Source organism: Vombatus ursinus, unplaced genomic scaffold, assembly GCF_900497805.2.
Source record: "Vombatus ursinus unplaced genomic scaffold, bare-nosed wombat genome assembly UNPS02014781.1, whole genome shotgun sequence".
In the NCBI taxonomy this organism is placed as follows: domain Eukaryota; kingdom Metazoa; phylum Chordata; class Mammalia; order Diprotodontia; family Vombatidae; genus Vombatus; species Vombatus ursinus.
In genome coordinates, this window is record NW_020954559.1 from 44,822,270 (window position 1) to 44,848,362 (window position 26,093).

General features: G+C 37.8%; 1 protein-coding gene across 3 annotated transcripts in view; it reads right to left on the minus strand.

Moving 5' to 3' along the window:
• Nucleotides 1-6,704: 6,704 nt before the first annotated feature.
• Nucleotides 6,705-26,093, minus strand: part of LOC114046277 (cytoplasmic protein NCK2) — a 192,998-nt gene continuing 173,609 nt past the window's right edge. For all 3 annotated transcript variants that reach the window (XM_027866566.1, XM_027866567.1, XM_027866568.1), the window contains one exon: nucleotides 6,705-8,192. In XM_027866566.1, coding sequence (XP_027722367.1) covers nucleotides 7,998-8,192 — 195 coding nt within the window. In that variant the 3' untranslated portion in view covers nucleotides 6,705-7,997. The remainder of the gene's footprint in view (nucleotides 8,193-26,093) is intronic.

A 26,093-nucleotide genomic window follows, 5' to 3' on the forward strand; every position in this document is an offset into this window, starting at 1 on the left:
TAATCTAGTAGGTTCACAGATGAAGGAACAAGAAATCCATGGATGGGTTGGCTGCCTATCCAATACTACTCCTTGACCACTTCCAAATGGCATATAGTGACTTTTGCTAACTCCCTCATATGGTTAACGGAATTTTTTGATTCTTTAATTAACAGTTTTAAAATAGGTTACCTTTTCATCATCTTGATGGCAATGATATGGTTTGCTTCCTTTAAATTAGTCTTCAGAGTACTAGCTTCTGAAACAAATCACATGGTCAGTATTACATTAGTCATCACTTATTTTCTGATTTTAGAAACCTGAATTTTGATGGGCCATTTTATACATATTACATCTGAGAATCAGACTGGATAAAGATTGGTAATGTAAGATTTCCATTTTAAAATCACATTTTCCCATTAATGCTTTCTGTGAGATATAAATACACATGCGAATACATATACTTTTAACATAAGATGTTAAACCTCAAAGATAAAATCTTGAAATGGGGATTATAAATTCTAATTATATAGCATTGAGATAATGTCAATGTAATTGTCTATCTTTATATCCCCCATGTCTAGCAGCACAGTGCCTTGCATTTCATAAATGTTAAACTGACTTATAAGAAAAGTTTGACAAATAAGTCACAGTAGGCTATAGATGACATTTGGCATCCTATCTTAATAGGGTTACTCTATAGATTAGAGAAATAAAAGACTGTTCCACATAAGTAGGTAAATTTAGAAGATTTTAAATAAATGTGACCTTACCACCATCAGAGATGCTTAATTTCAGTTTCCAAATAGTTGGATTTAATAATACATGGAGTTATAATAGACCCAATCGGTCCCAGGATCTGACTGTAAATGTCTATACTCAATGAGAACAGCTTCAGGTGGTAAATGGAGTAAGAGATAAATAGTAGTGAAGAAATGGAATTAAAGGAAGAAATACAGCAGTAAAAGGAAATGTCAGTAGCTATAAAGAACAGCAGGGTTAAAGATTTTTGTTATTTCTATTTTTTAATCTTTAAAATGGAGTGATGTTTGGAGGCAGCAGGGGAAGTGGAGAAAGGGATGTTGACTAGAGGGGCTAACAAAAATAACAAAGTCCAAGAGAATGCAGGTGGGGATGGGAAAGAGGGTACAGGTCATAGGATCATAGATGTATAGCTGAAAGAGACCTCAGAGGCCATCTAGCCTAACAGATGAGGAAACTGAGGCACAAGAAAGATAAATGACTTGCCCTAGGTCAAACAGTATCAGAGGTGGGATTTGAACCCAGACCCTCTGATTCCAGAGACAGTGTTCTTTTCACTGCACGATTATAGCTTTGGAAATAAAGGGGCTAGCTTCCTCTTCATTTTAAACCTATAATCTATAGTCTGTTCCTAACACTCTCTACTGAGCTCACACTCTGAAAGTTGTTAGAGTCAAAAGCAAAGTTACCTAGCAAGGCTTGGGGGAGATTTTAGAGGATAAGAAAAAGTTGGGAACCTAAGGTCCACCCAGCCTATTTATTCAACAAATATGCATTAAATGCCTGCTATGCCCATATCCTCCTGTTAGGCCTAAGGAGAGATATAAAGATGACTAAGCCATAACCAGAGCTCAAGGACAAATTAAGGAAGGGATCAAGGAATCCCAGAGCAAGGAAGGGAGAAGCTGTAGGTAGAACAAAAGCCAGTATATAAAGGGAATGAAGGGCCCTCATCCAAGAAGAATTTTCATTCTTTGGCCAAGGGCTGATCCTTAGACAACATGGTTTCTGTAGAAGAGCCTGAACTGAGTACTGGGCTGTAGGTTCCTATTTTTCTTAAACTCACAATTTAAAGTCTTTCCTTTTTTTATATATCTGGAGGGATAAAGAAAAGGAAGCAATCAGGGACACCATGGTTTATGTATTTCATTGATAAGCTGGAGAATGTTCTGAGGAAGGAAACAAAGATGGTGAAGGACCTTGACATGGTATGATAACTTTTCAAATGTTTGAAGGGCTGACATATAAAAGAAATTTAGACTTGTTCTGTTCAGCCCCTGCAGACAGACCTAGGAGAAAGTTAGGTAATTTCTACCTAGGCAGAAGTTGCAAAGGCGCCAATTCAGATGGAAATGCCCAAAAGGAGAATAAATCTCTCTCTTCTCTCTCTCGAGAAGTGCCAGTTCATGACTTTAGGCCATTTGTCAATTGGGGAGTGGCTCTAATTCTTCTAAATTGTAATTAGTTCCTTATATATTGTGGTAATGAGATCTTTATCAGATTCTACCTCACACTCATCAGATTGGCAAAGACAACAACAAAGGAAAATGGCAAATGCTGGAAGGGTTGTGGGAAAACAGGCACACAGATGCAGTGTTGGAAGCCCTATGAATGGGTATAACCATTGTGGAAAGTTATTTGGAGTCATACACAAAAAGTTATTAAACAGTACATACCTTTAGACCAAGTTATACCACTGCTAGGCCTATATCCTCAAGAGATCAAATAAAAGCTAAAGAGATGTCTTTCAATTGAGGAATAGTTGAATAAGTTGTGTTATGTGAATGTGATGTAATACTGTTGTGCTGTAAGCAATGAGGAAATAAATGATGTCAGGGACATGGAAAGATATATGAACTAATGCAAAGAAATATCCAAAAACCAGAAAAATTTATACTAAAACATCAATGTTATAAAAATGAACAATTTTGAAGATTTTTATAAACTGATAAAAATGAAATGAGCAGAACCAGGAGGATAATTTAGACACTATAAACAAACAACTTTGAAAGATGTAAGAACTATGATCCATACAAATGACCATCCATGATTCCAAAGAATTAACAATGAAACATCAATAAATATTTATTAAGCACTTACTACGTGCCAGGCACTGTGCTAAGCACTGGAAATACAAAAAGAGGCAAAAGATAGTTCGTGGCCATCAGGGAGTTTACAATATAATGGGGGAGACAACATGCAAACAAATTTAAACAAAGCAAGCAATATACAAATTATTTAGGAAATAATTAAAGAAGAAAAGCAATGGAATTAAGAGGGGTTAAGGAAGGCTTCGTGTAGAAGGCAGGTTTTTATTTGGGACTTGAAGGACGCCAAGGAAGTCAAAAGTCAAAAAAAAAAAAAAAAAAGAGTAGAGGAGTGAGAGCATTCCAGGCATGGAGGAGAGCCATAGAAAATATTCATAATGTAAAAACAAAACACATCAATAAAACTTAAAAAGAAAATCACAAGCAAAAGGGTCTGTCTCAAAGGGTCCTCAACTTTGAATATCTTCAAAAGCAAAAACTGTATAAACCATTAATTGGTATGTTATAGTATGACTTTGACTAAATGCCCTCTGAGATCTCTTCTCTTAAACTTGCCACCGGTATCTTTTAGGCAACTGAGGCAGTATGGTACAACGTGCTTATAGTGGCCAGCACTACAGAAATACCTAGGGTTCAAGTCCTGACTGGCACTTCAGAAGAGGCCACGCTCCACTTCATTTATAGCTCTGCACTCCCTTTCTCTTTCTTTCTCCTTGTCTTGCCCAACCTACTGCACAAAAGCCCCTCCCCTTAGCATCCTCTTTATGTGTTACTTTCCCCCTCTAGTATGTAAGTTTTTTGGGAGCTGGGGCTATCTTGCTCAAATTTGTATCCCCAGCATTTAGTAAATGCTTTCTCTATTAGTTGCATGACCTTGGGCAAGTCACTTAATTTCTACAAGCCTTAGAATCCTACCTGTAGAAAGATGGAGTTAGACTAGATCATCTCTATGGCTACTCCAGAGCTAACATTATATTGCCAGTAGTTGAGAGTTAGCATGGTATTGGGGACAGAAAATCAGCCTTGTGGTGAGGAAGTCCCAGGATTAAGTCCTTCTCCTAACACATACTTCTTGTACTAACAAGGCTAAGCCATTTAACTCAGTTCCTATAAAATAGGAATAATTAATAGCACCTACTTCACAGAGCTGCTGAGGAACAAATTAGATTTTTTACACACACACACACACACACACACACACACACACAAAGTTTTTGCAAACTTTAAAGCTATATCTACCTATATATACGCTAACATGATAATGCCATTAACTCTAACTGAATTCATTAATAAACATTTCAAAGAATATAGGGCCAGTCATGAACCAACCTCTCTGGCACTCCAGTTATTATTTACCAGTATCTTCAAAGATGTTATCTTCTTATCTAATAATGAGGACATCCTCATGGCAGCCCAAGGTTCTAGAAACACTTTTTGGTCCTCTATGTCTCCCTATGTTACAGAAAGTCATTTATCCCTGCCCACTAGTGATCTAGTAGTAAAATGGTGCAATTAGTTGCTGTTTGCCATGACTATCAGGTGAAGATGTGAAATTGTTGAGAAGGGCCTTGCCATTGTGGGTGGTAACAGGAGTCTTCTCTAAGATGGAAAAATTCTTTCCTACTAGTATATTATGAACAATCTAATAAGACCATTGGGATGAGGGAAGCAGGGTTGGGCCAAAGACAGCCATTGCAGGCCTTCATGACCAAATATGGATTCGGCTTTCAAGGTCTAACAATAAAAGTCTACGACGGCATAGAAGGGAAGGCCAGTTGGCTACCTTGTAGAGTTCAGACTGAAGTTCTTCTTTAAGAATACCTGGTTGGGTCATTCTTGATTAATGAGCTATCATTTAAGAGATCAGTCTAATTTCCTTATATCATAAAACCAAAATTAACATATCTATGTCATATTGTATTTTTAAAAAATTTGTTAAACATTTCCCAATTACATTTTAATCTGGTTTGGCCTAACTTGGGCATGCAGTTTCAGAGAGTTTGACAGTGGGAATTATTTCTTGGAGAGAGGAAAGTTGTCTATGTCAGGGAAAATTTAAGGGTGAATCCCGAGGATGGTTTTGCCTCTCAGGATTCCAGTTTAAGAAGATAGTTAATTTTTTTTTTAATTTTGCCTGAAGCAGTAGTACCTAGCAGTGTATATTTTTGAGGTGAGGTGTTTAAGAAGCATACGTACGTGGATTAAATCTTTAAGTTGTAAGGGCTCTCCCCCCACCCAAATATTGTAATTCTTCTGACAGCTGGGAAACTAGGTACCATTAAGACTTTAATCAGCAACAATCAATCAGCATTTATTAATCACCTGCTATGTGCTAGAGATGTCTTAGGAACTGAGGATACAAAGACAAATTCGACTCAGTCTCTGTCCTCAAGAAGTTCACTTTCTATTGGGAGAATTGGGTATGAATCTGACTGATTCACAGAAGTTATATTTCTGGGGAAGGATGAATTTGAGAGAAACCTACAAGAAAGCCAAGTGATAGAAAGAGCTCTCAATAGGTTTCCCCTTTCAATGGAGAGTGGACTTTTCCACTTTCACTAACTGGGCCTTGAGGTTGGATTGACTGAGTAATGATGAATAATCAAGCATGTTAAGAGAGAGGCGCCAGGGTTAGTATCTTATAATTCATATCGGATTACAAATAATTCTATTTTAGTTCCCAAGTTATTTTGTTTCTCAGAATCCTGTTTCCTTCCATACTCAGCTCAAATGCCACCATCTACATGCTTTCATGATTTCCTTCCCACTTACTGCCCCCCTCCACCAGTTATTACAAGTGCTTTGTTTAAAATTATTCTATATCTATTGTGTACATATTCTGTATACATAGTCCCCCAGCAGAATGTAAGCTCTTTGAGGACAAGGACTGTATTACTTTTGTTTTTGTATCCTCAGTACCTAGCATGGTGCCAAGCACATAGTAGGTGGTTAATAAATACTGACTGAAGTCTTATTGGTGGCTCTTTTTCTAGCTGTCAGAAGGATCTACAATAATTTGGGGGAGGGGGAGAAGAGACCAGCTCCACCTTACAACCTCTACAATTGTGTAAACCAAGAGGTCTACCTAACAATGTCTCCTGTATGTAAATCAAATCATATTCTAAATACATCAAAAGAACTCATTATTTGGAGAAATCCTACATGATTCTGGCAAAAAAGACAACCTTATCAGTAAAGCATTTAATCTCAGTTTCCCAAAAGTTAATTAACTATCTGTATAAACAGGTCTTCCAGAGATACTGTGCAAATCAGGTAGGCTAAAGGGGTGTTTTATTTGACTACAAAAGTTATATGTTCATATGGAGCTATGCTCACAGCCAAGGAATCTTCCATTTATTAACACTCATGGTCTATAATTTACAGTTATCTTAAGAAAGAAACAAAGGGCTAGTGGGCTAGAGTATAGTTTTTGCTAGGGAGAATATACATTAAATGTGAAGTTGTATAAGCCAAGGGTGAGGGGCAGGAGAAGAGGCAGAGGAACAAGCATTTGTTAAGCACCTACTATGTGCTGAAAATTGTGATAAGCTCTTTACAAATATTATCTCATTGAATCCTCAAAATAACCCTGGGAGGTAGGAAAACTACCCTTGTAAACACTGGATTAACACCAGTTTTGATAAAATGTCAAATATCTTGATTAAAAAAAAGAACAAGCTTAGGTGATAACTGAGATAGTAGCTTTTTTTTAAAAAATAATTTGACTGTTTATTATTTCAACATAACAATACCATAATCAGAAAAAGGGCACATAATATAACATAGCGAAGGCACTAAAACTCTTAAATTTTTTTCTCTAAACCATTCAGGCCCCAAGTTACTGTAAATCTAGTATTCATTCAATTTCTATGGTTGAATTTGAGTGCTAATAGAGATAAAGACACATACTCAGTCTTGACATAATACCTTTTTTATTACAATATCCAAAAAACTGTGTATGCAAGTTTAGGGGATCTCAAGACCCCTTCTTCAATCTCAGGAATGTGCCATCTCAAGACTGTATATTTAAACTATAAAGAAGTTTAAATGTAAAGAAAAGAGAAAATGCATTTTCTTTATAAACATTCTGTGTGTCTCTTACTACCAATCACATCATCTTTTGTAAACCCTGAAGAATTTTCCCTGTAAAGCAAATAATATATATATGTATACATATATATATATGTAAATATATATATATAGTGTTGGTAGCCCCCCTTCCCCAAAAGATCAGTTTTTTTGTAATCATCTGCATTAGTGTCAACAAACAGCTACAGATACATATTACTTTGAGAATTAAATACATAATTGTTAAATTCAAACAAGCAGAAGGGCAAGAGGAAAAAGGATTATGTGGATGGCACATTTGGTGGTATAGATTACCAAAACCTTCAGTCTTCATAAGCCACTGATTCTCTCTCTTGCAAATCAGCTTTCAAGGGAATTCTCTTTGTTGCAACCACAGACCAAAATACACTAGATAGATTTCTTTTACTACAATCTTACCATAGTAGTTTAAGAAGTCCTATTACAAAATGCTTTAATTGGTGTACTCTTATATAGAGTCAAGGAAGCAACGTAATAGCAGAATACAGCATAGAGTGCTTCTAGATTCTAGGAATTTTTGTCATACACTACCTGGTAAGCAAAGAGCTACAGAACTCACAGCCACAACTGTTTATGTCTACTATATTTCACTTAATTAGCTGTAGCTTCAGTGCATTCAAACTGTGCCCAATGTCTCTTAACTAAGAGTTCTGTCAGCATGAACAAGTTGAACAGATTAACACTGTCTCCAATTGAAAAGAACAAAAGCAAACCAAACTTGCCTCCCTCTCTCATCTCCAAATTCTGTAAACCCGGGAGGGAGAGGGACTTTAGAACTCAGGAGTGGAAGTAAGTACTGATAATGGTCACTTAAGTTTTTAATCTGAGGGGAAGCAAACTGAACCAAATAGAACTGGGGGGGGGGGGGGGGGGGGGGGGGGGGGGGAGACAAACTAGGCAAATGAACCAAAAATCAAGGACAAACGACCCGATAGAGCAAAGCCCTCTGGTAAGCAAGAGCCCGAGGTTTGGGACTGCATCAGGTAGGAGGTCAGCTCTGCTCTGTGTAGGTGAATGGTGGACCTAAGGCCTGTAGTTTAGTGAGAAGCGGACTAGGCGTTTAGTGAGAAGAGAACTAGGCAGCCTAGCCCCTCTTTAATGTCACTGAAGTGCTTTGATGAGATATAACTTTTCCCCGTGTTCACTGGTGAAAATAGGTGCTTTTTTGTAGTGTTCCACCAATTCATCCATAGTATGAAATCGACGCTGTCCAATGCAATAGACATTGTCCAAAAGCTGCACCTTGAAATGTTTGTTCTTCCCTGAAGCTTTAAGAGATACGGAGAAGTCACTGGGCTGCAAGGGAAAAAAAAAAGGGGGTTATAACATGATCACAGACAAAGGATGTAGTGGGGGTGCACCAAACACCATTAAGCAGCCACATACTTCAAAACCCACTGTGAGAATGAAAAGAATTCACTTTGATGTAGCAAATGCCCATTTTTCCCAGAGCCCAGGCGATCATAACTTTCAAACCAATTTTTCCCCTACTACTATGAGATGACTGATGTTCATAATAATGACCCCGAGACACTACAGGATTCTGATAGAACTTTCCAATCAATAAAGGTTAAATTATGTTCAATATAATTTCAGCATGAATTCCTGTACCGCAGTTTCCTCATCTATAAAAGAAGGAGGCTGAACTAAATGATCTTTAAGAATCCATTTCCAGTTCTAACAATCTATGCATGGTAAACAGAGTACCTCTCAGATAATGGGATTATTTAATTAACCATAACATTGCATTCCTACAACAGTGGATAAACTGGAATTTACTGTAAATTATTTATATATTGGCATGGTCAGAGTCTGGAAATGAATACTTACCTGTTTCTACCACTCTGTGAAATAAGGAAAGCATCCTATAGTTCTTTGCTAGGTTACTCAGGAGAAAAAAGTATCACATTATAAACAGGTGTGAAGATTGATATGACCCTTCAAGAGAGGAGGCCATCTTATGCAACTAATCCATTTTACTGATGAAGAAATTGAGACTCGATGCATTTAAGTGACTTACCCAAGGTCATAAAAGTAGAAAGTAAAAGAACCAGGATTCAAACCCAAGATCCCTGATTCCAAGCCCAGCACATTTCCCATTATCCCACCCTGGGAGTTTCCTTCCCTTATGAAATAAAAAGTTTCCCCCCACTTCCCCACCACCCTCAACAAGATTATAAAAGCTAATTAAATTGGAGGAGTATTCTCTTACTTATTTGCAAATGGGCATTTCTTTGAAAATGGACCAGAACAGGCATGTCATTGGACACGACACAAGGTATTAGTGAATCAGTCAACAGCACTTATTAAGGGCTTATCATGTGCCAGGCACTATGCTAAATCCCTGGGGATACAAAGAAAAGCAAAAACAGTCCCTGTTTTCAAGGAGCTCACATTCTAAAGGGGACAACAATATGTAAATAATTAGGGACATACAAGATACATACAGAATAGAGGGAATGTAATCTCAGAGAGAAGGCATTAGCAGCTGTGGGAGGAGTGGGGTATAGAGGGGGCTGGGAAAGGCTTCCTGCAAAGGCAGTATCTGAGTTGAGCCTTGAAACAAAGAGGATTCTAAGAGATGGATGGAGGTGGGGAGAAACAGCAAAAAAAAAAAAAAAAAAAAAAAAAAAGATAAAAAAATCAGAGCACAAGAAGGTAAAAGAAATTATTATGATTTTATTAATGTGACCTTGCCAAAGGGAACTCATATCACATTGAATTTTTAGTAAAGTGGCATAAACAAAGGAACGAGGTGAGCAAGACTCATTTCCAGGTATTCTGTATTATTTTCAGGATGGCCACTAGAGGGCCTGTCTTGCTTTTTCTTGGGGGGGAAAACAACACATTAAAAATATAGCTTCAAATTTTTCAGAAGCAAGGCAGTAGAGGACCCTGACTATGTATTACTATTTCACTCCAACTTGAGTGTCCACAATGAATAATATTCTAAATAATTACTCTAGGAAAACCAAAAACCACAATTTTATCCCAGATTTCACGGAGCATCACCATCTTAGCTGGGGCTGCTAAGAGGCAAGATGAACAGAAGCTACTTAGAAGACAGTTCCTTAGTTATGTGTGTTTTGAAGAAAAAACAAATTCTAAACTACTCTTGACTTGGTTACTCTGTTTAGGATTCCCCGCCCCCCCCAAAAATACAGTAGAATTCTGAGAATCCTGTAACAAAGGGCTGTAGCATAGCAACATTACACAACAGTGATAGCTACATAAGAATTTTCTGATGTGGTCTAAAGTTTTTGTTTCACTTCCACATAGATCATACTATACCAAGCAAACTTTTGTAATGAAAGTGTGTTCTGGCCTGGGACTGACCTGTAGATTCTAGTAGTCTATATTCAATAATTGAACGAAATGAGACATGTGTAGTAGGTCACTCAACAGTTAACAACAGGAGAATAATTTAGCCATAGAAAAAGAAAGATATTTAATAAGGATAAGCATTGAGGCAGCTAGGTGGTACAGTGGAAGAACACTGGGCTTGGAATCATGGCAGTGCCAGAGGAGAGAAAGGAAGGATATATGCAACTGTACACTATAGTACATCAGGACAAGCACTGGAAATGGCACATGAACATCCTCGTGGATACCTCCTCCTTGGGTGAGGAGGAAGTAAGGTCAATAGCCTGAGCCTTTAGTCTCCAGAGCTAGTTAAGTGTTGCTGATAATTTCAATACCTTTGGAGGAAGAATTAGCCTAACTTACATAGCTATTGCTCCTGCCGACAAAGGATATACATTCACACAGAGATTCAAGGATCGATGCATGTTTGGGGAATGGAATACATGCACCTTCTCAAAATCCTATTTGGATGGCTCATCAGGTTCACCATGGAGGTTGTTACCCTGGGCTACAAATGCTATGCTACCAGAGTGTGAATTCTGGCTGCTTCTACTATGCTGGAAAGGCTTTGGGTAAAGCAACTCAGTAGGCTGGCCACAGCAACCCATGAAACAAAGAAAAATGCAAAAATGATTCCACACCACCCATTTCCTTTATGGCAATGATAGTGGCCAAAGAACAAGAATGAAGATGGAGGGTACTGAGAATGACAAATATTTCAGATTATCTAGAAACATCAATTTAGCCTTGGGTAGAAAAATGTGAGATAATCCTGGCTAGCGATCAACAAATGAACACACTTCTGGACCAACTGTATAATCAGTAAGTCAAGAAGTATTTATTTGGCACCTACCATATACTAGGCACTGTGCTAAGTGTTGGGAGGTATAAATAAAGGCCAAAAAAAATAGTCCTTGCTCTCAAGGAACTCATAAGGATGAAGGAGGAGACAACATACGTACAAATAGGATATCTACAGGCTAAGCTGGAGATAATCTCAGAGCGCAGGATCTAAGATTAAGGAAGATTGCAAAAAGCTTCTTGTACAAGGTAGGATTTTAGCTGGTACTTGAAAGATGCCAGAGAAGCCAGGAAGTAGAGTCGAGGAGGGAGAGGGTTTCAGGCATGAGAGAGAGCCAGTAAAAATGCCTGGTCCAGGCATTTGGATAGAGTGCCAGGCTTAGAGTCAGGAAGACCTGAGTTCAAATTTCGCCTCCAACACCTATTATAGCTATGTGATTAACCTCTGTTTATCTGATTTTCCTCATTTGTAAAATGGGGATAATAATAATTTGACAGCTGAGTGGATTGGAGTAGGGAAAAACTTAGGGCAAGGAGACCAACCAGGAGGCTATTGCAATAGTAAAGACATGAGGGGTGAGAGCCTGTACCATGTGGTGATAGTGCCAGGGGACAGAAAGGAGGGACGACAAGAAATGACCAGATTTGGCAACTGCCTGGATGGGGAGGGGGAAGACCGAGGAGTCAAGGATGACCAGTTGGGAGCCTGAGTGACTGAAAGTGTGGCAGTACCCCTGATGATAAAAAGGAAGTAAGGAGAATGGGAGGGTTTGGAGGAAAATATAATGAGTTTGATTTTGGTCATGATGAGTTTAAGATTATCTTTTATAGGATAGCCAGTTCAAGATAACCAATAAACAGTTGGCATTGGGAGACCGGATGTCAAAAGAGAGATGAAAGCTGGAGAGAAAGAACTAAGAATTATATGCACAGGAGCTGATGAGATCATCAAGTGAACAGACTAGAGGGAGAAGAGAAAAAAGCCCAGAAGAGAGGCCTGGGGACACCCCTGGCAGGTGTGACCTAGATGAAGATCCAGCAAAGGAGACAGAGAAGGGTCAGACAGGTAGGAGGAGAACCAGGTGAGGGCACAATTACAAAAACCTAGAGAAAAGAAAGTATAAGAGAAAAGGGTGATCAACAGTGTCAAAAGCACAGAGAGGTCAAGAAGGATGATGTCTGAGAAAAGACCATTAGATGTGGTGGCTAAGAGATCATTGGTAACTTTGGGGAAAGTACAGTTATCCCTTCCCCATCGTGACTTTCCCCATTGTGGTTTTGATATATTGTGGGCTGGCATAAGAAATTAAATGGGAAATCTGGGGGAGTTTTGTGGAAGCCACAGATGACACTCAAAGACCAGCACATGACACAGAACCTACGACCAAATACTGAACCCAAATGTTACAATAAGTAACAAAAAGAAAAAAAATCAGACTTCTTCTCTGGTAAAAAAAAAAAAAAATTTAAACAGACTTTCTAGATTGCCACCGCACCCCTAAGCCTCATGACGTGCAAAGCATACCTGTAATTTCAGCTGAATGGTAAGGTTAGAAGCCAGACTGAATACAAAGGAGAGTGGAAGAATCTATTGGACACAGCATCCTGAAGGTATTTAGCAACAAAAGGGAGAAGAGATATGGGGTCAAAGTTAACAAAGATGGATGGATCAACTGAAGAGTTTTTTGAATATTATCAACCTTGACAATCTCATAAATGAAGCCAGAAAATAAAAGAAAATTGTAACTAATTGAAAGATTCACCCTCTAGTTCTCCTTGGTGAAGCAAATAACAGTTGCAGAAATTAATTTTATGGTTTATCCAAAGGCAACAAGAAAAAAATTTCATGGGGCATTTACAAAAAAACAAAAACAAAAATAAAAAACCACCCAGTAATATGATTATAATTTATATACCTACATCTGATGCAGAAAATAAGGAAGCAGTAAAATTCTATGAAGAATTTTTTGAGATACTCTTAATAGAAGGGTGTAACAAATAAAGTAGAAATTATGTTTCAAGAGTAAGATTAAAGGCTTTATAGTACAGACTATACAGAAGCCTCATACCTATACATGATGAATAATTATTTCAAGAAGAAAGTAGGAAGGTACTGGGCATGGCAGTACCAAACAGCATGAGTGTACACCCACACACACACACACACACACACACACACACACACACACACACACAAATCTGATTACACTATAATAGTCAGGAAAGTACTGGTTACTAACGTGGGAATAATTTCTGAATCAGCAGTCTGTTGTCCACCTACTCTCTAATTATTAATATTAATCAGGCATATGGTATTTGCCCATTATGCATAGAAGATGCACAGCGCTGATTCCAAAGCAAAAATAGGTTCTTATGGATGGTGAAGTCTTCCAGATGTTCCTGTTTGCAAATGACATTGTTTCACAATCATTAAGACCAGGCACACCACAGACCTTCCTAAGTAATTATTCAAAAGAGTTCAGCCTACCTACACAGGAAAAACCAAGTGGATGAAGAATTTTTACTATCCAGACCATCACATGCAGATGCATGAGTAACACATAGAAATTATCTATCAGTACACATCTTTCAGGCACATAATATGCATGGAAAATTAGCTGGGTGTAGGAATGAATAGGAGGAAGGAAACAGATTGGAGTGCCTTTGGAAAATTGTCTTTTAATGACCTCCAAGCTTCTCCCATGAAACAAAGGTCCATATATTTTTTTTAACAATAGAATTCTTTCATGGCTGCTTTATAGCTGTTAGTCATAGTTAGTTATTATTCACAAGTCTCTGAAAAAAATTAAAGGTAAGGATCACCCAAAGGCCAATGGAGAGAGACACAGTGGATATGAACACATTACAGGCAAAGAACTGCATTAGAGAAACAGGGTTCAGGATGTCAGAGATGTGTAATAGGAAAAGGAGAATCAGTCATTAGTGATAACTGACTAATAGCTTAATTATTAGTACCTGGGAAGTTTTGGAAGATGGTCCCCAAAACACTGGCTAGAAAGGATTTAAGGGAATTACATAAGATGGGCAGGAATGAATAAGATGCAATCTGCATCATCAAAATGAGTGCCCAGATTGATGAGATCACTAATCTCCTGAAGCATGAAAGATACATGAGTGAGCCATACTATATGAGCAAAATGAAATTAAAATAAAAGCTAAGTAGTCAGAAGAATTCCCAAACAAAACTTTATTTTAAATTTAACTTAATCAGTAATTTAATGTGTGTGGATAATTAACTGAGGCAACAGAAAAAAATGACCTTTATTTATGGTCAGTGTTTGTATTTAAATAAGGCAGCAGAGTTTAAGCATATGTAAAGTTTTACCTTTAAGCAAAGAAGATTTTCCCTAAGAAATAAGAGGAAGAACTCCAGGCATATCACATCCCACACTGCCAATGGCTTTACAATTGTATTTTTAACACATCGTAGCTAAACCCCAGTGAAGGGGAAGAGATGATGTACTTCTTCACTTGGCAGATCTCTACAGGCCATCCTAGACCAGCCCAGTTCTGTGGTCTTACACTCTCCCTGCAATGCTTAGGACTGCCTAGAGATTTCCCAGACAGTTGTCTCACTTAGTCAGTGCCTGCCTACCTCTTTCCAGTACCTCCGATTCATGCATTATTTTATACCATAGTTACTAGTGAATGTGTTTACCTAGGGAGATTTACCTTGGATTACCAAAATTAAAAAAACCTTAAAGCCATAACATGACCTCACTAAGCATTAGCCAGCTTTTTAGCTGATCAAATACCAACTGGTTAGCAACCCTAGTTCATATCCCCATTTGCCTCTTATACTGCGAGCTCTGTGCTATCAGGTGATTGTTATCTGAAGCAACAAGACATAGCAAGAAGAGTAATTAATTTGCAGATAGGTCCAATATTTACTGGCCATATGTGGTCACGGGCAAGTCACTCGCTGTTTCCCCATCTGCAAAATGGAGATAACTTTCACACTTCCTAACTCATAGGGATATACTGGAGAAAGTACTTTTTAAAACCTTAAAACATTAAGTATTAACTTATATTTTGCATGTTGTTTCAAAAAAATTCCCCAAAAATAAAAAAATTCCCAAATCACATATATATAACTTATTGCTAGTAAACTCACAGAAAACAAATAGAATATAAAAAACAGTGGTGAGAAGTCCCATATTGATGGGAATGCCAAGGCAAACTTCATTTTCTTCAGTCCCCTTCATTCTTTCTCCAAATGCCTGTCTGATCATGGTCTAGACTTGGGTTGTGGGTCTTGACTTAGTCTAAGGGATCATGTCATACTGTTCCCGGTGTAGAGTATCTACCCGAGGTGGGAGGCTGGGGACACTAAGGGCACTACTTAAGGTGGCTTTAAACTAAATCAAGAACCCTGGGTCTGACCTAAGGCAGACTTGAGGCTCTAAGACCAGTTCCTACATGTGATCACACATGTGTTTTTAGTGGAAATCCCCCCACGAAATATAACATTGATTTATATATTTGCATATATACATTATGTATTTGTATGTATATATATCATTTGTACTACATATTATATATACACATTATATATTTGTGTATATATATATGTATAGTAAGGTTTACAAACTGTTTTACAACTGCTTTCTCATTTAATCTTCACAACTCTGAGAGGTTAAGTACTGCTCCTATCCCCATTTTACAGATGAGGAAACTGAGGCTTAAGGAAAGTAGGTATCTTTCTCAAGATCATCTGATTTGTAAAGGTGAGGGAGATGGAACTCAAATACAGATTTTAAGTCTGATGTACTTTCTACTATACTAAAGTGCCTCTTAAAAATGGGGTTTTTATGTCATGGACACTTTAGACTGTTTGATAAAGCTTTTGAACCCCTTCTAAGAATAATGCTTTTAAATGCATAAAATAAAATACACAGGATCACAAACAAAAACAATTATGTTGAAATGTGTTCAGTTTTTTCAGTCATATCTGACTCTTTGTTGCCCCATTTGGGATTTTCTTGACAAAGATGCTAGAACGATCTGCCATTTCCTTTTCCTGATCATTTTACAGATGGGAAAATTGAGGCAAAACAGGGTAAATGACTTGCCCAGGGTCACACAGCTACTAAAGTGTCTGAGGTCACATTTGAACTCAGGAAGATTAGTCTTCCTGACTCCAGCACTGGCAGTCTATCCACTGTGCCATCAAGCTACCTAACTAAAGTACAGTTACCCCAAAAAAAAAATTTTTTTAAGGCAATTGAGGTTAAGTGACCTGCCCAGGGTCACACAGCTAGTAAATGTCAAGTGTTTGGTCTGAGGCTGCATTTGAACTCAGATCTTTCTGACTTCAGGGCCAGTGCTCTATCCACTGTGCCACCTAGCTGCCCTACCAAAATATTTTTTTAAAAAATTTACAGATTCCAGGTTAAGAAGGTTTATCTTAAAATGAGCAACTAAAAAAATATCCACATAGAGGAATGATGGATAGGACCACACATATAGAGGAACCACACCCCCTTAGGTTCAAGGTGTCTTTCTCTCTCTCTCTTTCTCACACACACACACACACACACACACACACACACACACACACACACTCACTTATAGGGATGTCTTCACAACCATTTTTCTATGACACACTTTGGAAATTCAGACTGAAAAGGAATATGCTACACTCCACCCCCATAACGTAGGGTGTTAAGCTAATATTACAAAGTGGTAGTTTAAATTTAGACTGTCAAATACTCTTAACACATTCTCTTTGTATATCTGCAACTGGGAAGCTGGACCAAAACAAACAGCCCAAAGAACTTCTCCACACATTTCAGTGTCAGGCATTATGCATATGAGACCCTAAGGAATTTTCGTTGTTCTTTTTGTTCTAACTCTGTCATCTACTGTGTGTCTTTGGACAAATCACTTAACCTCTCTGGGCCTTAATTTCTTCATCTATAAAACAAAAGGGTTGGACTACATGGTCCATAATGTTCCTTCTACCTCTAAAGCAATGATAATTCGTCATTCTTCTAGTCACATAAATAAGCTTTCTACATGGATAGGACTTGGGAACTGACCGACAGGGGAGGGAGGGAGACTGAGGAGAGACTGGTGGAAACTAGTCTGACTTTCCAAAATGGAAGAGCAACACATCATTTTAGTAGGCATTAATTATACTATTTTCTGAGGATTTTCAAATACTGGGATTAAGCTGGGCCAAATGACAAGTGCTTGTTAATTAGAAAAAAAAATAAAGAGTGGGATGTTAACGTGAGCACCTGAAATCTGAGAGGGTGTACTAAAGAATGGTAGTAGGATGGGTTCTTTCTCACTTTTGTCTACACCACTGTTATTGATGACCCATGGGTTGAGGTCCCCAGAGGAGTTCTCTTCAGGGTTTGGACTAGCTAAGCTATAAGGTCCCTTAACAGATGTATATCTTATGCTATGATCCTCTTTTTTTAGTGACCTTCTGAGCTCATATGGATTTAATTATAATACCTATGCAAAGGACTCCCAAATCTATGTAACCAGGCTTAGTTTCTCTCATGGTCCTCAGTCCTGTATCATCAATCGATCTAATTAACATTCATTAAGCACCTACTATGTGGCAATAAGCATCACCAATTGCATCAATTAATATTTATTAAGTACCTAAGTAAGCATGCTACTGCCTATTGGGTATTTTGACTTGGATATACTGGAGAGCAGTGGTGTTAAACTCAAATAGAAACAGGGGACTAGAAGGGCAGCTAGGTGGTACAGTGGATAGAGCACAGGCCCTGGAGTCAGGAGGACCTGAGTTCAAATCCCAGCCTCAGACACATGATATTCACTAGGCAAGTCACTTAACCCCAATTGCCTAAAAAGAAAAGAAGCGGGACTACTAAACCACAGGTTCCCAAAATAAGGTGATATTGCCCCCTGAGGGGTGCTGGAAGGATGGGGGGGGGGCGGTGATAGCCTCCAGTACAATTGGCGTGGCATTGAATAAAAATAAGGTGGCAGTAGAAGAATAAAGAAAGAAGATAAGAAAGTTTTGAAAGACCATTTGTACATGTTTCATCTGTTATGTAACCAAGTTAAAGTCGCAGTGATTACATTATTTTCCAAATAAACACAAAATGCAAGTTATAACCCATTAGTGGTCAAGTCCACTGACAGGTCTTAACAAGAAAATGTTGTGAGGCGAGTGTGTTTCACATTGTGAGGAAGCCTAGCATGCATTGGCAGGAATAAGTGAGTGTAACGACTTGTTTACAACACGATACTATATGGTTACATAACGCAATAGAGCATCATCAACATTTTAATGCAGGAAAACCCCCACAAATTTACAATAAATTCTTAAATTTAAAATGTGTCATTTTTTACAAAAATATTTTTTTTTGCAATTATACAAATTAAAAAGAAAAGTTAAAGGGTTAATGAAAGTAGATTTCCAGGGGGGCACTGAATAATTTTTTTTTTTTTGAAAAGGGGGCAAGTCTGGGAACCTCTGCACTAAACTGTACGTAAGGATCCCTTCAGGCCACATGCTATAACATACATTAACATTATGTTTTATTGCGCTTTTACTTATTTTGCTAAATATTTACCAATTATATTTTAATCTGGTTTTAGCTGCATTTGTTGCCCACGGGCTGCATGTCTGACATCTCTCCAGCAGAGAGATATCAAACGAAACATCCAAAACGGAATCATGATCTTTCCCTCAAATTCACCACCTCTTCTGAATTTCCATCCTTCTGCCAAGGGTGCCATCATCCTTCCAAGCACCCAGGTTCACAAATCCAGTCATCCCTCAACTCCTCACTCTCCCTTACCCTACATACCAAATTGGATTCCAAGTCTGTCTATTCTGGTTCTATAACAGCATTTGCATGTCTCCCTCTCTCTACTCAATGGCTCTGATGTCATTTCCTTGCTCCATCACCTCTAATGGCTCCCTATTACCTCTAGGATCAAATATAAACTCTTCTCATTTAAATTCCTTTGCTGTCAGGCTCCGGCCTATCTTTCTGGTTTTTATTATCCATTAGTCCACTTCCCTCACGCTATAATTTGGTCAAACTGGCCCACTGTTTTTCCTCGCACACATTCCCCATCTCTGTGTCTTTATACAGGCTGTCTTCCCATGAACAGAATGTATTCCATTCTCATCCTCGCCTCTGCTTCTCAGAAACTAGTTTTGTTCAAAGCTCAAACTCAAGTGCCACTTTCTACACGAGGTCTTTTTTACATAGAGGTAGCTGGTGGTACAATACAGACACAGGGCCTGGAGTCAGGAAAATCCTAGTTCAAATCCAGCCTGAGACATTTATTACCTAGGTGACCCTACACAAGTCACTTAACATCTGTTTGCTTCATTTTCCTTAACTGTAAAAGGAGGATAATAACAGCATCTATGTTTCAGGGTTGTTGTAAAGATCAAATGAGATAATTTTTGTAAAATGCTTTAGCACAGTGCCTGGAACAAAGCAGGTGCTATATAAATACTTATTTTATTCCCTTCTCCTCTCCTAATCCCTCCCTTGTTTCCAACTCCTATTTCCTCCTCCCTCTCCAATTACTATCTGTTTAATCTATCTAGATCTCTATCTATTTTGTATATGTAATCCCAACTTCAATAATCCCTCTCATTGAAACTCTGGATATTGTTACTGTATCTTTACAAGAGAGGGAAGAGAATTTTGGAGTCTGACAGGTAACTATCATGGCTCAAAAATCTGCTACTTTGGGGAAGCTAAGGTGGCACGGTGGATAGAGCTCCAGCCTTGGAGTCAGGAGATCTTGAGTTCAAGTCTGATCTCAGACACTTTATACTTAACTAGCTGTGTGACCCTGGGCAAGTCACCTAACTCCAACTGCCTCACAAAACAAAGAGACAGAGATAGAGACAGATAGATAGATGGGGGGGGAGAGGGAGGGAGAGAGGGAGGGAGGGAGAGAGAGAGAGAGAGAGAGAGAGAGAGAGAGAAAGAGAAATCTGGGGCATGCAGAGTTTCACATTTTCTTCTTCATGGCACAAATATGGTTAGCTACGTTGGTGAAAATAAAATATATACTAGCTGGGACCTGACATTTCAAGACTGGAGGATCCAGGATAAATCACTAATGGTTTAATTAGGCACTGTTACTTAAGTGAATTTACTGCTCCTTTAGCACTGTTCTGATTTCCTATTCTTATTCTGGTGGTAAATTTAAAGTAAATAGTGTTGCCAAGAAGTTAAAAATGTCTGTCTACATCCCTGAACAAATTTGTACAAGCTTCTACAGTTCCAGCTACAGAATTATCAATAGCATTCTACTTTCTCCTTCAATGCTGCCCATTTTCACAACACTAAGAAAATATACACATTTGTTGATTAGTAATATTCAATTTAAGAACAAATACAAATGTTTGGTAAACAGGTAAGAGGGAGATAAGAAAAAGCAGAAAAAAGCTAATTTTTAAAATAGATTTGAAATTTGATTTTAAGGGCCTGGACACATGATAATTAGTTTGGCTTAAATAATGATTTTTGGCTATTTATTTCAACAGCTGTGAAATCATGTTCTCTTTAAATTTACTTTCAAAGTTTCCCCCTTTCTAAACGCATTTTTCCAGGCTTTATACTTATTTAAACTTTCTCTGGCTAGAACAATAGGAACTCCCCCCTCCCCATATCTACATCACATCCCTCTCTTCAGTTTCATCTTAACTAAACATCCCCCTCCGCCATTTGGTCACCAAGTTACTTCTATCTGGTCCCTTTTCCGTCCTGCCAGGATTTTTGCATCTTTTTTGGGGGGGGGGTGAAGTCATGTATTTATTCTGGATCACCTCACTGTTATTTTTGATAACCTCTTTACAACTTCTAACATTTAATTTGACCTGTATCTTCAATCAGTTTTTTTTTTTCTGTTTGCTACTTTAAGTCTAATGGGCTCTGTGCAACCCTTTCTCTGATAATTTTCCAATCAGAAATATGGCTTCTCCAATCATCATTTGATACCACTGTCTATTTTTAAAACCTAATATCCTTCTCCTTCCCGGCTCTCTCTAGTCACGCCCCACTCCTCCTGTTTCTCCCTTGAGCATTTCGACATATAAAAGTGAAGACTTATCGAACAAAGCTAGATTATAAATATTCAATGTTTTTTTCTTTAGCATTATCAACTTGATTACCTGTATAGTTAAATGCTATTCTTATAATTCCCTCTGCATTTTCATAAAACAGGAATTCTCTGCCCAGGAAAAGAATGGTATTATAAATTTCGATTAATTTAATAAAGTAATAAAAATTAATTGATAAATTTAGATCATTCATCCCAGAAATTCTAAATGCTAATTCTCTTCCTTCACCAAGCATAAACTAAACAGAAAAAGCAGCTACTTTCCCCAACTTTCCACATGTTTCTTCAATTACCTCAAGACCTGTACTCCCACTGTACTTCTCACTTGGCCATACCATTAGGAGTGGTGCGTATAGTGGTACTTCACAGTCCTCCTGGAAGACCACTAAATAATCTCGTGTAGTACTGAGGTTTTCAATACCCACATCTAAGCTTTGGTATTTAATACAAATGATTCACTAATATACTTAATAGAAACACAGATATCATCTCATTGGTTTAATCAAAAGTAGCAACATTCTTCATCTGGAGCCCAATGAAGTTTTGGGGACAATAGTGGACAAGTGAGAGGCAGCTTTATATGGCGGATAGTGAGGGGCCTCCAAGTCAAGAACACCTGGGTCAAGTTCTGCTTCTGACATATCCTGGCTGTGTAATCCTGAGCAAGACCTTTGACAATAATTGGCAAAGCAAATTTTATAGAGGTGGGCAGAAAACTTCCTCATCTGTAGATTCTACACCAATGAAACCACATCTCTGGACAAAAAGAAAGGTGAGCTTAGGAGGAATGTGGTCCCCACTAAGTCTTCTGTCCAGAGATGTGCTTTGTACTTTGAGAACTACATTGAATATGCTTTCCCTTTCTGTGTCTCAAATCTATTTTCTCTCTCTTCTGGAAAGTAAGGTCCTCTTTCAGTGTTTCGTCATTTAGTTAAAAATCAACATATTGACCCTCCTCTCCTGATGCCTTATCTAGGATGATTTCAATCAATACTGAATTCTAATGCTTCTACTTAAGCTATTTCCAGGCAATTACTTCATTTTTTTCCACGTATTTTCCTTACTAATCAAACTTGACACAATTTTCTCCTTTCTCTTTTTGCATCCATCCATCCATCTCCAAAACCAATCTTTTATGCCCTTAGAATTCTATTTTAATCTCATTAATGCAATGATAAATCACAAGTCCAGAGGACTGATACAATGATAAACCATAAATCCAGAAGACTAAAGATAATTCAATCTCGTGCCAGAGATGATAGACTTAAAAACCAGAATGAGACATGCATGTATAGATCTAGTCAATGTAGGAATTAGTTTTTACTGTACTATGCCTCTTTGCTGTGAGGGTTTTTGCCTGATACATAGGTGCTTAATAAATGTTCACTGATTAAATGATTAATTGCTCAAATCAGGGAGGGAGAGATAATTAAAAAAAAATAATTCCATCTTTTATTTCACATAAATGAGTATTATTCTCATTAAAAAGACAGTAAACTTGAGAGATAGAAGGGATTTTGGAAGTTATCTTATCTAACACCCTACATGATGAACAAAAGATCATTCAGCCTCTCTGATGAAGTGTCTCCCTTAACGAAGAATTCACTTCCTCATGAGGAAGTCTATTCCATTTTCAGACAGTTCTAATTGTTAGGAATTTCTTCATTAGATTGAGACACAATCTGCAGCCACACAGCTTCCATTCATAGGTAGCAACTCTGCCCTTTAAAGCCAGGCAGAATAAGTCTATTCTCTCTTCCACAAGGCAACCCTTCAAATATTTAAAGACCTCTCTCTGCCACCAACCCCCTTACCCCAAGTCTTCCTTTGTCTGGACTAATTATACTCTTTTTTAAACCATTTTTTCATATGAAATGGTTTTAAGTCTGTTCTCTCTCCTGGTCAGCCTCCACCCCCACCACCCTGGATGTGTTCCAGCTTGTCACTGTTCTTAAAATTGTGGCATCCAGAACCAGAGGCAATACTGTAGCAGGTGTGTTCTGACCAGCAAAAAATAGACAGAAATGTCATTTCCTTTATTCCTTTAATATGTAGCTCAAGCACCATCTTCTGCATGAAGCCTTTTCTGATCCCTGCTACTGCTAGTGTTCTCTAAGAACAATCTGTATTTAACTATTATATGCATTTATACTGTTTACATTTATATATTTACTTGTTGACTCTCCCCCACCCCCATCATTAGAATGGAAACTCCCTGTGAGTAGGCTTGTTTCGTTGTTTGTACTCATATCTAGAGCATCTAGCACAGCAATGACACATAGGAGGCACTTAATACATTCTTTTTTATTATTGTGGACACGTTTGTTGTTCAGTTTTTTTTTTAAGTCATGCTCGACTTTTCATGACCCCTTTGGAAGGTTTTTTTTGGCAAAGATACTTGAGTAGTTTGCCATGACCTTCTCTAGCTCATTTTACAGATGAGGAACTGAGGCAAATAAGGTTAAGTGACTTGCCCCGGGTCACACAGCTAGTAAATGTTGGAGGCCAGATTTGAACTCTGGAAGATGAGTGGATGCTTTATCCACTGTGTCACCTAGCTGCCCTACTGGTATATTTTTCTTACAACTGTGTTTCAAGACATTTACCTACTTGTCTATACTATAATGTGGCTCATACAGAATCATACGCTCTTAGCTTTAGAGCTAGCTAGAAGGAAGCTTAAGTGTCATTTAAGTCCATACTCATTTTAAAGATGAAAAAACTAGGGCCGAGAGAGAGGTTAAATTACTTGCTTAAGGTCACAAGGTCAAGCTGCAGAGTTAGGATTTGATCCCTGGCCCTCTGGATATAAGTCTGGCGCAATCAGACTTTGCCTTTCTTTTTTTCAACCACAAGGATCCTAAGAGATTGTCAAATGTCTTGCTGAATTCCAGACATACTATGTCTTCCAGTCTAGTAATAATAACTGTCACACACAAATGTATACAACACACTCTTGTTATGAATGTCTGTGGTGTAACTTTCCTGTATAAATGAAAGGCAGTGTGTTGAATCTCATCTCAAACATTTCTGAGCCAAATGTAAATTCCTTGGAGTATGTATGTATGTTTTCTTTCTATCTATCTATCTATCTATCTATCTATCTATCTATCTATCTATCTATCTATCTATCTATCTATCTATCTATCTATCTCCTGCCCTTCTTTGCCTTTACCCAGTACCAAGTATCAAACTATATAATATTAAAATGTTACCATATTAGAAATTATGGTTCACAAGAGTCTAGATTAATTTTATATTCCAGCATGGCTGAAAGAAAATTGAGAACAGGTAGGCTTTCTTGTTCGATTTCAACTGAATACTTTGAAGCTATGATAAAGAATAAGGTTAATATTTTTAAAAAGAGGTAAGAACCAAATCGATTAAATCAGAGAGTTAAGAGGTAGAATCAGGATAGCTGTAAGAAGTGAAGACCATCAACTTGCACAAAATCCCATGATCTCATACAGTGCAGTTAGATATAAAGTCAATCTGTGATACTGATAGATTTATGTCAAATAGTCCTTGATATTTGTGAACTTGCTAGTCTGAAACCCTAAAGAACTTGAGGTAGGGGCATAAATTTTATGGATTCTAAAATAGTGATTGACAATATTAATCAAAATTATGCCCAAATTTTCTAAAGGTAGCAACATATATTTTATGGATACTAAATTACTAATTGACAGTATTAATCAAAATTATGCCCAAATTTTCTAACAAAATTTAAATGGTCAATAGAATCAGAACCACATTTAAAGTGAAATGTATACCAATGGAATAAAACCCTATAGAAGAATGAAGGTATTAAATTAAGAAAACCAGCTAAGTAAAAAAAAAAAGCAATATATGAAAATGCATGAACAAGGAAAATTATACAAGTTGTCCCTAAAGTCTTAGTGCAGTTTTAAGGTACCGAAGCTTGAAAGTATTAAAACTTAAAAATGCATTAAGATGTTTGGAACATTGCATTGCAATGTAAGAATCGTGATAAGAAAAACAGTTTTCTGGCTTTGTGTGTGTCTGTATGTGGATGTACACACACAATTTTTCCCATTACAATGGCTGACCTGAATATAAGGAAGGATTATTAATCTACTGGATATAAGAAGCAGTAAATATCAAAGTGGCAGCACAGAAACTCCCCAACTCCAGTGTCAGAGAGGCAAGAAAGTTAGCTCACAAATGGCAAGGTAAGTGGGTGAAGGCAATACCATTGGGAAAAGGATAATACCATCCCCATTTCTCTGTGTTGGGTGGCACACATGAGGGTTTCTTATCATCCATCAAAGTCAGGAGGTACTTAACGCCAAAAGAAAGTTACCATTCCTTGGCTTGGGGGGGGTGAGGAAAAAATTCTCTACATGTCAGCATGTATGTTACAGATCAGTTAACACATATGAACCAGCAACCAGCTGATGTCTGAAAATGAGCCCCCAGAAAAGTAAAAGCATCTATCTCAGCTGACCTTTCTGTTCCCAACCTAATGACCTATTTATCCCTTTAAATGATTGACTGGGTATCCCCATCAGGAACTGTCAGGACATCAAGAGGGTTTTGTTGTTGCTGTTGTTCTGTTTTAAACAAAAAACAAAAACAATCAATCTTGGGAACAGAAGAACAAACTTAAGCACAATTCATCATTCTGCTAGGCTCTACATCTAACGAGGACAGCACAATTTAGTTAACCACTAGGCAAAAAGAAGCGTCAGCACAGGTAGTATTCACTAATTTGCTAATCCTTGATGGATTTTATTAGCAAGTTCAATAACTCTCTCCTTTCTCTCCCTCCCCCCAATCTATTTCCCTACAAGGCTAGCTCTAGCTCTGCTAGAAAGGTACCTCATCTGCAAGATGGCAGAGGCTAAGTGCATAAACATCACTACATGTCAGAAGACATGAATTTTAGTCACAGTTCTTCAATTAACT